A 12,628-nucleotide genomic window follows, 5' to 3' on the forward strand; every position below is an offset into this window, starting at 1 on the left:
GAACGTACAGCCCGTACTAACGGACCGCCCTCAGGGAAACGAAACAGAGAAGTCTCTGTCGCCCATCCACTTCACGAGGGTGACGTGGAAGGTTCCCCCGGGGTGGTTCCGGGAGCCTGCTTCAGTCCGCTCGCTTCTCCCGTATTCCTCACCCACCTCAGAGCAGCTTTAAAGAAAGACCTCTCTGAGGTTCGTTTATTCAAATTCAAATAAAGTTGTAACCAGTACATTTGGAATAGTTGAAGCAATTTTACTTGTTCTGTCACATCGTGCAACCCACGAAGGCTATAATTAAGTTTTTAGTTGAACTGTTGGGAGGCAATCTACTGCCTCTGAGGGTATAAAGGTTCCTGTCTGGAAAGGCTTCATCACAGACTGGCATGTTTTGCAAACCCTGAGGAAGCTAAAGGGTAGCAGAGAGAGGCTTCAAATCCTGCTAAGCCAAATAGAGAGGAGATACTGGTATTTCCTGAAGACCACATGGTCCAGTCATTAGTCAGAACCCTTAGAACAGCCAAGGAGTAGGCCAGTTGTGCCATGAACCAAACCCTCAAATCAGTCTGCAGCAGGGGGTTTGGTTTGTTGGGATTTTTACAAGGAGAGGGCATCCTAAACATCCCCCAAACGCAGATTGTATAAGGTTTTCTTCATTTGCCTAAATGGATCCTAAAACCTGCTATCACATCCTAAAAACGTGACGTACCACAAAGGCCCTGTGAACCAATACCTTTTCCTAATTTTTGAATGAGATTTTGAATATATCAAGTTTCCCTGCGCGGCATGCTCTAGGAATAATTGTTTTAAAATCTGCATTCAGTGTTCGTGAATTTTCACCGAATGTATTTAAACACCTCGAATGTAATTCTGTCAAGAAATTCTGTGGAGAAACCCAGACCATTTCTGAACCTCTTTTAAATGCTCCCGTTGGTGGGGATTTGGGGAAACATGGTGTTAGAGGTACTTGGAGAGAGGCGTGTACTGCTGATTGGCATCTCTGAGGCAGATGCTGGGGGTCTGGTGGTGAACATCTATGTGCCGTCCTTCCCAGGTCCCATGGGAAGACCTCCGTTACCTCTTTGGTGAGATCATGTATGGAGGCCACATCACAGATGACTGGGATCGCAAACTGTGTCGGGCGTACTTGGAAGAATTCGTGAATCCATCTCTGGTAAGACATTTTATATGTCATTTACAGAAGAGAAAATCCTAGTAAGGATTTAAAATTTTTTTTAAGTTTTATTTATTTAATCTCTGCACCCAACATGGGGCTCGAACTCACAACTCCAAGATCCAGAATCACATGCTTCACCAGCTGAGCCAGCCAGGGGCTCCTTGATTAAGAATCTTTTAAAATAATATCACTGTATAAATGCTTCCTAAATATTACTGAGGAATCTTGACCTTTTGCACCACTGTCACAGAGTTTGGAAGTTTGTTAGAAATGAAGAGGTTTTTTTTTTTAAGATTTATTATTTGAGAGAAAGAGAGCATGCAGGCATATGAGTCGGGGGAGGGGCAGAGAGTGAGACTCTTCAAGCAGACTCTCCACTAAGCATGAATCCCGATAGGGAGCTCCATCTCTGGACCCATGAGATCATGTCCTGAGCCGAAACCGAGAGTCAAAGACGTAACCCAATGAGCCACCCACATGCCCCAGAAATGCAGAGTGTGGGGCCCCATCTCAGATCTGTGAAATCCAAATCTGTTTCAGTAAGACCTCCTCGCTGATTTATCTGTGAGTCCTCATGTTCCACGCCAGGCAAAGGACCCTCACAGAAACTGACTGAATCTTAGGAGTAACCCTTGGAGGTCATAGGCATTGCCTATTTCATGGAAACACAGGGCACCCTATATCTCTTTTCGCCCTTGAACAGGATACCAACTATATTTAAAGGTGTGCCGTGTCACTTCTTTGACATCAGCCAGAGCACCATCTTTCTAATAGGCATCCTGAGGCAAGGGAAACAAAAGCAAAAATAAACTATTGAGACTTTATCAAAACAAAAAGCTCCTGCACAGGAAGGAAACATTCAATAAAACTAAAAGCCTACAGAATGGGAGAAGATATTTGCAAGTGACGTGTCTGGTTAAGGGTTAGTAGTTACCAGAATATATAAAGAATTTCTAAAACTCAACACTCAAAAAACAAATAATCCAACTGAAAATTGGGCAGAAAACATGAATCGACATTTTTCCAAAGAAGACCTACCAATGGCCAACAGACATATGGAAAGATGCTCAACATTATTCCTCATGAGGGAGACACAAATCAAAACTACAATGAGCTACCACCTCACACCAGTCAGAATGGCTAAAATCAGCAACACAAGAAACAACAGATGTCGGTGAGGATGGGGAGCAAGGGGAAACCTCCAGTATGGTTGGTGGGAATGCAAGCTGGTACAGCCACTCTGGAAAACAGTAGGAAGTTTTCCCAAAAAGTTAAAAATAGAACTACCCCATGGGGGACACCTGGGTGGCCCGACTTCAGCTCTAGTTGTGATCTTGAGGTCTTGGGATCGAGCCCCATATTAGGCTCCCTGCTCAGCAGGGAGTCTTCTTGTCCCTCTCCTTCTCCCTCTCTCCCTCTCCCCTGCTCATGTACTCTCTCTCAAATAAATAAAATGTTGGGGCGGGGGGGGAGAACTACCCTATGATCAAGCAATTGCACTACTAGGAATCTACCCAGAAAATACAAAAACTAATTCAGAGGAACACATGCACCCCGATGTTTATAGCAGCATTATCTACAATTGCCCCATTGTGGAAACAGTCCAAGAGTCCATCCAGTGGATGAAGAAGCATTGGTGTCTATATGACAGTGGGCTGTTAACCATAAAAATGAAGGGATCTTGCCATGTGCAAGGACATGGATGGAGCTAGAGGGTATAAATGCCAAAGGAAGTAAGTCAGAGAAAGACAAGTGATTCCACATGATTTCACACGTGTGGAATTTAACAAAAGAAAGGCGCAAAGGAAGAAAAGCAAACCAAGAAACAGCCTCTTCACTACAGAGAACAAACTGATGGTTTAGGTGGATGGGGGATGGGTAAAATAGGTGATGGGGATTGGGGGGACACTTGGGATGAGCACAGTGGATGTATGGAAGTGTTGAATCTGTATTGTACACTTAAAACTAATACTACATGATATGTTAACCGGAATTTAAATATAAGCTTTATTTTTTTTAAAGATTTTATTTATTTATTTGACAGACAGAGATCACAAGTAGGCAGAGAGGCAGGCAGAGAGGGGGTGGAGGAAGCAGGCTCCCTGCTGAGCAAAGAGCCTGATGTGGGGCTCGATCCCAGGACCCCGAGATCATGACCTGAGCTGAAGGCCGAGGCTTTAACCCACTGAGCCACCCAAGTGCCCCTAAATATAAGCTTTAAAAAGCAAACATGCTAAGGACTATAAAAAATAACAAAGTAGTGCATACTTTTCATTGTTTGAGCCACCTCCTGTTGATAATTTCTCTGAGAACTTCATCTCATGAAAGTATTACATAGTTTTTGATCCCCTTCCTCGAGTGCATTTTGAGAAGTAAATAATCATGTAATAGAAAATGTGTATTATCTGTTGTCTAATATAGAAAACTGAGGACAGATTTTGGTTTTTACTACTTTTAATAATGTTAAACAATTTGGGGACAGTGCCAAAAAAACCAAAATGAACCACCTTTCCTGCCACGTGATCATTATTTGTTTCCGTTGCCGTGAGTCTCCCAAGTCTTTCCTTAGTTCTAATGAGCAGGATTTCACAGGTCAGAGAGACACTGTCAATTTACTCCAATTCAAAGTCCCTCCTCAGAAGAAGTCTGGGAGCAGGTTGCCATGGAGATGGGAAAGCTATAAACAGTTTCAGGCGCGCGACCTTTACAGAGGTTGATTTCTCCAAGCAGTGGTGGAGGTCACGGGGCAGAGTGAGAAGCTCATGCTGGTGTTCCCTCTCTGGCTCGGGCCTGAGGACAGGGAGCGAATGACTGTTGCCAAACTAGACAGTCCATTAACCTTCCCAAGTCTGAACTACCGTTCGAACAGCGGTACAATGAACACAGAGGGGCAGCAGCGGAGTGTGGGTGAGCCCTTTAGAAATGTAGGTATCCACCCTCCGTGCAGATCTGCTGATGTTTTCAGGCTCAAAATGCTTCCTTTGCTGTCTGGCTTCCTCCCCGGACAGTACCACTTCTCAGCTCAACAGAGGAAGTTCAAACCCTTGCTACTTGGTGGCAGAAAAACATGGCAACATCCCAGTTACTCTGTTCTCTTGCAGATGTATCTCACTCTTGCTGTGTATTTCAGGAGCTTGATCTAACACCTGTGCATCTGCAGGACGTCTTTTCACCACTTTTCATGTTGGGTTTGTTGGGTTTTTTTTTTTAAGATTTTATTTATTTATTTGACAGAGACACAGTGAGGAGAGAGAGAACACAAGAGGGGGAGTGGGAGAGGGAGAAGCAGGCTTCCCGCTGAGCAGGGAGCCAGATGCTGGGCTCAACCCGAGGACCCTGGGATCATGACCTGAGCCAAAGGCAGATGCTTAATGATGGAGCCACCCAGTCACCCCTCACGTTGGTTAACTTATTTAGAAATTAGTACCTCTGGTTGCACTGAAACATAATCAGAAAAGCAACTCATTAATGGTGTGGAATTTAAAGCTCCGCCCAGAATGCCTTCATGGTGTTGTCCTGTGAGGAGGATGGGTGGGTTTCTTGCTGGATAAGTGACAGAAACCCTGGGAGAGGGTTCCCTGATGGCAGTGTGCCTCCCAGGTCTCTAGCAAGAGGTAGGGAATTATTTATTAATATTATTCTCTCACCTAAAGCATGCACATGGCAATGCTAAATGAGTAACACAGAAAATTACTTTTAGAAAATAAGGTATCAGGTCACCTGAAGATCGTCATATATTAAAAACTCTTCTGGTAATACAAAGTAACCATTAGGAGGCTGGGCTTTGAGATAAAAAATAATACTAGGGGGCACCTTGGTGGCTAAGTGGGTTAAGCCCCTGCCTTTGGCTCAGGTCATGATCTCAGGGTCCTGGGATTGAGCCCCACATCGGGCTCTCTGCTCACCAGGGAGCCTACTTCTCCCTCTCTCTCTGCCTGCCTCTCTGCCTGCTTGTGATCTCTCTCTCTCTCCCTCTCTCTCTCTCTCTGTCAAATAAATAAATAAAATCTTTAAAAAAAATACTAGTGTTCACACTCAATTCTCCCTGTATTTGCTTATGTTGTAGGCCCCTCCCCTGAGCCTCAGTTTCATTGACTGAATAAGAATGGCCCATATCATAGGTTTGGTGTTAGGTTTAAACATTGGTGCAGTGTTAGAACAACGTGCTTAATAATTAGAAGGTCTTTTATTATTAAGTGTAAGTTTCCATGCTATCTCTTGCATACTTGGCTAGATTTAATCTGTGATTATAACAATGGAAACAATTTATTAAACACTTGCTCTGTGCCGGGGGTCAGCACTCCACATCTCATCTGTGTTATTTCTGGGCTGCACCATCATCCTGCCAAGTAGGTATTAATATTCCACATAATCAGAGAAGAAACCCAGATTCCCAGAGGTCAGACAGTTGGTAAACCAGGATTCGAGCTCGCAGTCAGACTGCACGGACCGCAGGCTATGTCTGCCCCACGCTGCATCGGTTGGAATGCTGATCTGTGTGCAGTATCTGGAGCTCGGAGCACCAATCCACTGACTCGTGTCTGTGCTTTGCGCGGTGGGTGCCCAGGGGGCTGCCGTGAACAAAACCAGGCAGTCCGGGAGCTCTAGGTTCTGGTTCTGCCACTAACTTGCTGTCCAGCTTTGTGCAGGACTTCCTTGTGCCTCAGTTTATTGATTTACAAAATGAGGGTACTGTCTAGAAAATCACTCCAGTACCTGTCAGCTCTGAAGACCTCATGATGATAGAATCTACCCTTGAGTAATTTCTGAAAATCTCTTATAGCACTTTGGGGCCATGGCATTTTTTACTCAAAAGGCGAAGGGCAAATGCATGTGTTTAGACTCAGACTGAGCTGGGGGCTAAACTAGGCAGGACTGCTTGGAGGGGCAGCAGAAGAGGTGGTGCTTTTATTAAATGCCAGAAAGCAAAATGTAAGAAGGACCATAGTCCTCCAGAGTCAGGCGAGATGCTGGCTTTCCCAGTGCCTAATAATTGCGCCTGACACTGATTTCTGTAAAAATGACTTCAAATCCTTGATGATTGGTGGGGGGGCATGATGCGGAGTCTCATTCTCTTTGAGCACAATGCCATTAATTTTTCCAAATAACTTTATTGAGACAAATTCAAACAGAAGTTTACCAATTCCACTTGGGACAATCCAAAGGCTTTAGGCATATTCACAGCTGTGCCGTCACCACAGTCTGTTTTAGACACCTCGTCACCCCCCACAGAAAACCCTGTACCCATTAGGAGTCACTCGCCATCCTCTCCCCGACTCCCCAGCCCCAGGCAACTACTTACTCATCGACTTTTTGTCTCTGGGTTTGCCTGTTCTGGATATTTTATGTAAATAGAATGATACACAGCCTTCTGTATTCACTACCTTTCACTTAATATAATGTTTTCAAGGTTCACCTATGCTATAGTATATGTCATTGTTTCCTTTTTATGGCCAAATCATATTCCATTGCATGCACCATTTTCTTTATGCATTCATCAGCTGATGGACATTTGGGTTGTTTCTGTTTTTTGGCTATTAGCAGTAATGCTGCTAATGAACATTTATGAACAGGCGTTTGTGTGAACATACATTTGCATTTCCTTTGGGTGTATACCTAGGAATGAAATTGTTGGATCATAAGGTAACTCTGTTTAACATTTTAAGGAACTGTCATGTGATTTTTCCAAAGTGGATGCACCATTTTATATCCCCACCAGCAGCGTATCAGGTTCTACACTCTCCACGTCTCTGCTGACACTCTTGTTATCCTTTTTTTTTTTTTTCCTTTAGCCATCCTGGTAGGTGTGAAGTGGTACCTTGTTGTGGTTTTGGTTGGCATTCCTCTAGACACTAACAATGCTGAGCATCTTTTCATGTGCTTATTGGCAATTCATTTTTCTTCTTTGGAGAAATGTCTCTTTAGAATTATTGACTCTTTGAGGAGTAACAATAACCTCCTCAAATAACCTCCCCCAAAGGTCCATATGCAGAGCGCTCTACTCTTCTGGCCTCATCACCAAGCAGCAGATTTTCATAAAAGCCTTGGGTGGGAAGGGATTCAGAACCAGGATTCACAGAGCTCTTTGAGCACATGGAAACTTTTACAGTTTTCTTTTTTTTTTTTAATTTAATTTTTTTCAGTGTTCCAAGATTCATTGTTTATGCACCACACCCTGTGCTCCATGCAATACATGTCCTCCTTAATACCTACCACCAGGCTCACCCTAACCCCCAACCCTCACCCCTCCCCTCCAAAACTCTCAGTTTGTTTCTCAGAGTCCACAGTATCTCATGGTTTGTTTTCCCCTCCAATTTCCCCCAACTCACTTTTCCTTTCCTTCTCCTAATGTCCTCCATGTTATTCCTTATCCTCCACTAGTGAGTGAAACCATATGATAATTGACTGTCTCTGCTTGACTTATTCACTCAGCATAATCTCCTCCAGTCCCATTCATGTTGATAGAAAAGTTAGGTATTCATCCTTTCTGATGGAGGCACAATACTCCATTGCATATATGGACCACATCTTCCTTAGTCATTCGTCTGTTGAAGGGCATCTTGGCTCTTTCCACAGTTTGGCAACTGTGGCCATTGCTGCTATGAATATTTGGGTACAGATGGCCCTTCTTTTCACTAGTCCCTTTACAGTTTTCTTAAAGGAGAAAGAGAACAGGTAAACACCTACATGAACAAAGACTCATTTTTCGAACTTTGCCTGTTTGACATCACAGTAGGAATGTACAGTGGAACATTCCTCAGGTTGTGTTTCCTCCCAGAAAATCAGAATATGTTTGAAATAATCATGTCTATTCCCAGGACACAGAAAAGACCCAAACTAACATCAAAGCCTACTTACATGCTTAGCTGTTTGCATATATGGTCATTAAATTCCCAGTCATGATCATTAGGTCGCTAGTAAGAGTGATATTTCACTGATGAGACTGAAACTCAGATAAACTGTCATATTTTAAGGCCTCCAGCCACCAACCTACTCAGGGATGGGAACTGCACCATGTCTGGCTGACCAGAAACCTCAAGCCTTTGCCTTTCCGTTGTGGTTTTCTTGTGTTTTGCTCATTAACGAACATATAAAAGCATTCTTCCCATGTTTGTAAAAAGACTGCTTAACTGTCTCTCCAGAAAGTACAGACCATTTGCGTTCCCACCAGCACTATAGGAGCAGGCCCTCCTTGCTCCTTCTAGTCCCCATGGCGTTTTAACATTTGTAAGCAGTTCCACTTCTTGGTTTCTTTGCTTGAAACTCTGTTTTTAACTTTCTGTCTTTCATGGAAGGACAATTTAACTGGCTTTTAAGATTTCTTTCAACAGTCTAGTGATCCCTTACAGGGAAGATCAAGTCCTTGTTTGCAGGGACCAAAGTCTGGTTTGTATATATGTATTCTAATTTCTGGTTTCATTATTTGTATTTTGTGCCCATATCTCTGTTTTGAATAAATTATCTCATAGACTCATAATACAAGTTAAAATCTCCCCCACAGTTTTGTTTCGGTCACCTTGAATAGGTGAGATTGAAATGGATTATTCTTAGGGACCCTGGTGGCTCAGGCAGTTAAGCATCTGCCTTCAGCTCAGGTCATGATCCCAGGGTCCTGGAATCGAGCCCTGCATCGGGCCCTCTGCTCAGCAGGGAGCCTGTTTCTCCCTCTCTCTCCCTCTGCCCTTCCCTCTGCTTGTGCGTGTGTGTACTGCCTCTCAAATAAATACATGAAATATTTAAAGAAAAAAGAAATGGATTAGTCTGATTTCTAAAAATGAAGTGCTAGAAAGTACAGATAAATGAGTGAAATAAACCATGCTAACAGATACTGGCGGGGAGATGGTCCAAGTTGCTCTTGTTTCTCACGAAATGAAAGAGTAGCTTAACTTGGAACTCTTCCTAGTGCAGAACAAGTGCCAACTCCAATATTTAAAACGCCTTCTGGAGTTCACAGCCACCAGTGAGCATCGTCAGTAAGGACACAGGCCCTCTGGGAAACCGGCGATGGCAGGTCTGAGAAGGAACAAACTGTCAGTACTCACAGCTGACCTGGTTGTGTAGAAAATCACTTCCTTTGTCCTCATCAGACTTGGAGTTTCTTAAGAACTAGGATAGATGAAACTTTTACACTCCAGAGGCTTGTTAGGCTACACTAGGTGGTGAGTACCTAGTATCCAGTAACAATCTGCGAATATCTACTTTGTCTCCGGGTGAGAGAGAGGGGACCAATGGCATAACATATACAATTAGAGGAATCCCAATTTCAGAACATGATTTAGAAAATCCAGGCATAAAGGAGCTACATTCGGTAAGTGATTTTTAAAGTACCCCACTGTCCATTTAAGCACATCGAGACAGAATTGATAGCAAGAGAGATTGGGAAAAGGAAAACAGAGGTGGTTATGGCCCCTGGGAACTAAAAAACAATTGAGAAAAGATTTGAGATGATGCTGAATGATCCAGAAAATTCTAAGCACTTGACTGAGTTTATGTTTGGTGAGAGGACCAGGTGCATAAATTGTTTTGCTATGTTTTGAGGAACCGCGTTCACATGTCCAGGTTTGGTGGTGCTCTTCATTGCCTTTGTTAAGAACCTTCCTCTACATGGAATGTCTACCCACTGCCCCAGCCTTAATGAAGTAGATGGGCATGATCAATGCCTCATCATGCCAGCCTTCTGTTCATTAAGCACCTGTGCCTCATTCAGTGAGCACCAGTATGTGCCAGCAGCGGTCCCAGGGTCTGTGGATCTTGAGATGAGCAACATGGGCTCTGTCCCGAGTAGCTCAAAGGTAAGGAGGCAGCACTGATAGGATTATCTATATATTCTGCCCTGTACAATGTTACATATGCACAGTCCTGTTTTTCAGTATATGTACATGGAACTGTGTTTATAACATGTGTATGTATCACATATCAAATAATTCGAAGCCCTATTGTGGAAAAGTATGTACATTTGGAAAGCAAAGCCTAGAGAGTCATAGAAAGTGCGTGCAGAATGAAGATGTAAATCAGACCTCTTGCCTGGGGGGCGGCGGTGGGGGATTACTCTGAGTCTCAGTTTCTCTCTGCAGAATGTTTGCAGAGGTTTGGGACAGTCACTGATGGGGAGCACGTGATGGGGTGATCACGCAGTAGATGGGTCAGAACCCAGTCGGCCTTTCATGTGCGTGGATCCTGTTGCTCCAAGCAAACTGCAGACTCTGTCTTCTGGGGGCAAGGATTCATGTGTGTTCCTTGGACTACCCCCTCCCCCCCACCCCCACCAGAGGTCAGCCTGGTGCCCTCCACGGGGCAAAAAATGGGTTACAAAAGCATCATGAAACATTTTAGAGAGCCTGCTCCCCGTGCAGCATTGCACTGGACATTCCTACCCAGCATGTTCTCAAAGTGTCTTGGGATGCAAAGAGTGATTTCCATTTATACTTGTCATAACGGGCTTTTTCCCTTTGTGGTTGAAGATTGAAGAGGAGTTCATGCTGGCACCGGGATTTGCAGCCCCACCTAACCTAGATTACTCAGGCTACCATCAGTACATAGAGGAGAAGCTGCCTCCAGAAAGCCCGGCACTGTACGGCCTCCACGCAAACGCTGAGCTAGAACTCCTGACGGTGATGTCCAACACGCTCTTCAGAACATTGCTGGAGCTGCAGCCCAGGAATGCGCTTGTCAGTGAGGAGCTGGGGCAGTCCGCGGAAGAGAAGGTAGGCGGTCTCTGTTTTCTGTTGCGCTGTAACATGTGCACAGTGAGTGTACTGATCTAAGTGGACCACTCGATGGCTTTTTCCCTTTCCATAGACCCATATTATCACCACCCAGGTGAAAATTCTTAACATTTCCAACACTTGGGTTCAGTCTATCCCTCTGCCTCTGCCCAAACCTGACCTCTATCAGCACAGACAAGCTTTGCCTCTGTGTGTCAAATGGATGCATTCCTTCAGTACGTCCTGGTGCACATGCAGCCCCTCTCACTCCATGTTACATTTACGAGATTCGTCTGTATTGTTGTGTGGACCAGTGGCTCATTTTTGTCTAGTATTCTATTGTACACATATATAGTTCATGCTTTAATTCATTCTATAGTAGATGGATGTTTGGGTTATTTCTAGTCTTTCACTGTTTTGACTTATCACAGCCATGAACATTCTTGGAGTCTTTTGTCAACCGGTACAGGCAACTCCCAGAGGTGTTCTCCAATATTCCTCACCCCCTTTCCTCAGAAGTGGAATGGCTGGATTGTGGGGTGTAATGTGTAGCTTCAGTAGATATTCCCAAACAGTTTTGAGAAGTGTCTGTACCACTTACACTCCCGCCAGCAGTGTGCACATTTCATTTGCTCTCCATCCTTGGGGTTGTGTTAGCAGTACTAATTCATTCTGGTTTTAACTCTGCATTCCTAGTCAAGGACTAAGGCTGAGCATCTTTTCCTATGACCTTGGCCATCTAGATGTAATCTTATATGAAGTGCCTGTTCCAGCTGCTTGCCCGTTTCTTAGTTGTCAGTGTTTTTCTCACAGATTTGTAAGGACTCTATTCTCATTGTACATTCTTTGTCAGATGGCTGTATTGCAAACATCTCCAAATCTGTGACTTGCCTTTCACGCTGTGTTTTTGGCTCTGTCATTTTGTCATGGTGTCTTTTTTACATTATCTTGGGAGATTGGCATTATTTCTTTTTTCTTTTGGCATTATTCTTTTGAAGGTATGTATTATCCTAGAACGACAGGGATGAGAAACAGACATCAAGTCTTATTTGGTTTTACATTTAGTTTATTTTTCCCCCAGATAAATTAGCCCTCATTTCCCTCACAATTTAATCAGGATTCGACTGACAAGGATTCAGGTTGTTGGAACACACTAACCATCAGATTTAATTATAGTGAGATCTGAGGAATTTTCATATTATTTCTTGAAATAGGGCCATTTGCTGAGGCCCTTGGTTGTCATTTAGAGGCTTTAGAATTTGTTGTGGGGTGTTTTATTCTATATACTAACATTTTCCTTGTATGATTGTTAGACCTCTTTGTTTGTTTGTTTTAAGATTTTGTTTATTTATTTGATAGAGATCACAGGCAAAGAGGCAGGCAGGTGGCAGGGGGATGAGGGGGAAGGGGGAAGCAGGCTCCCTGCTGAGCAGAGAGCCTGATGTGGGGCTCGATCCCAGGACCCTGGGATCATGACCCGAGCTGAAGGCAGAGGCTTTAACCCACTGAGCCACCCAGGCACAACTGTCATTTTGTTTTGTTTTTTAAGATAAAAAAGGAAACGTTCATCCATTTGGAAAAAGCTTTCTATTTTTTCTATCAATAGAAGCAGAGAGATGGATGAAGTCTTCATTTAGTTTTGGGGCTTTGATCTTTCCAACAAAGAAGCCGTCTATTAAACCAGAAACTGCGAAGCAAATAATCTGTAGATGCCTCAACACAGTGAACAGGAAAACAGATTGTGGCAATGACT

At 43.8% G+C, this 12,628-nt stretch overlaps 1 protein-coding gene across 1 annotated transcript in view; it reads left to right on the forward strand.

Annotated features, from left to right (window-relative positions):
• DNAH11 (dynein axonemal heavy chain 11) overlaps window positions 1–12,628 on the forward strand; it is a 324,415-nt gene that overhangs the window by 304,258 nt on the left and 7,529 nt on the right. The window contains exons 76-77 of the mRNA XM_044246194.1: window positions 1,049–1,168; window positions 10,633–10,875. Coding sequence (XP_044102129.1) covers window positions 1,049–1,168; window positions 10,633–10,875 — 363 coding nt within the window. The remainder of the gene's footprint in view (window positions 1–1,048; window positions 1,169–10,632; window positions 10,876–12,628) is intronic.

The sequence above is a fragment of the Neovison vison genome, chromosome 4 (genome assembly GCF_020171115.1).
Source record: "Neovison vison isolate M4711 chromosome 4, ASM_NN_V1, whole genome shotgun sequence".
NCBI classification, from domain to species: Eukaryota; Metazoa; Chordata; class Mammalia; order Carnivora; family Mustelidae; genus Neogale; species Neogale vison.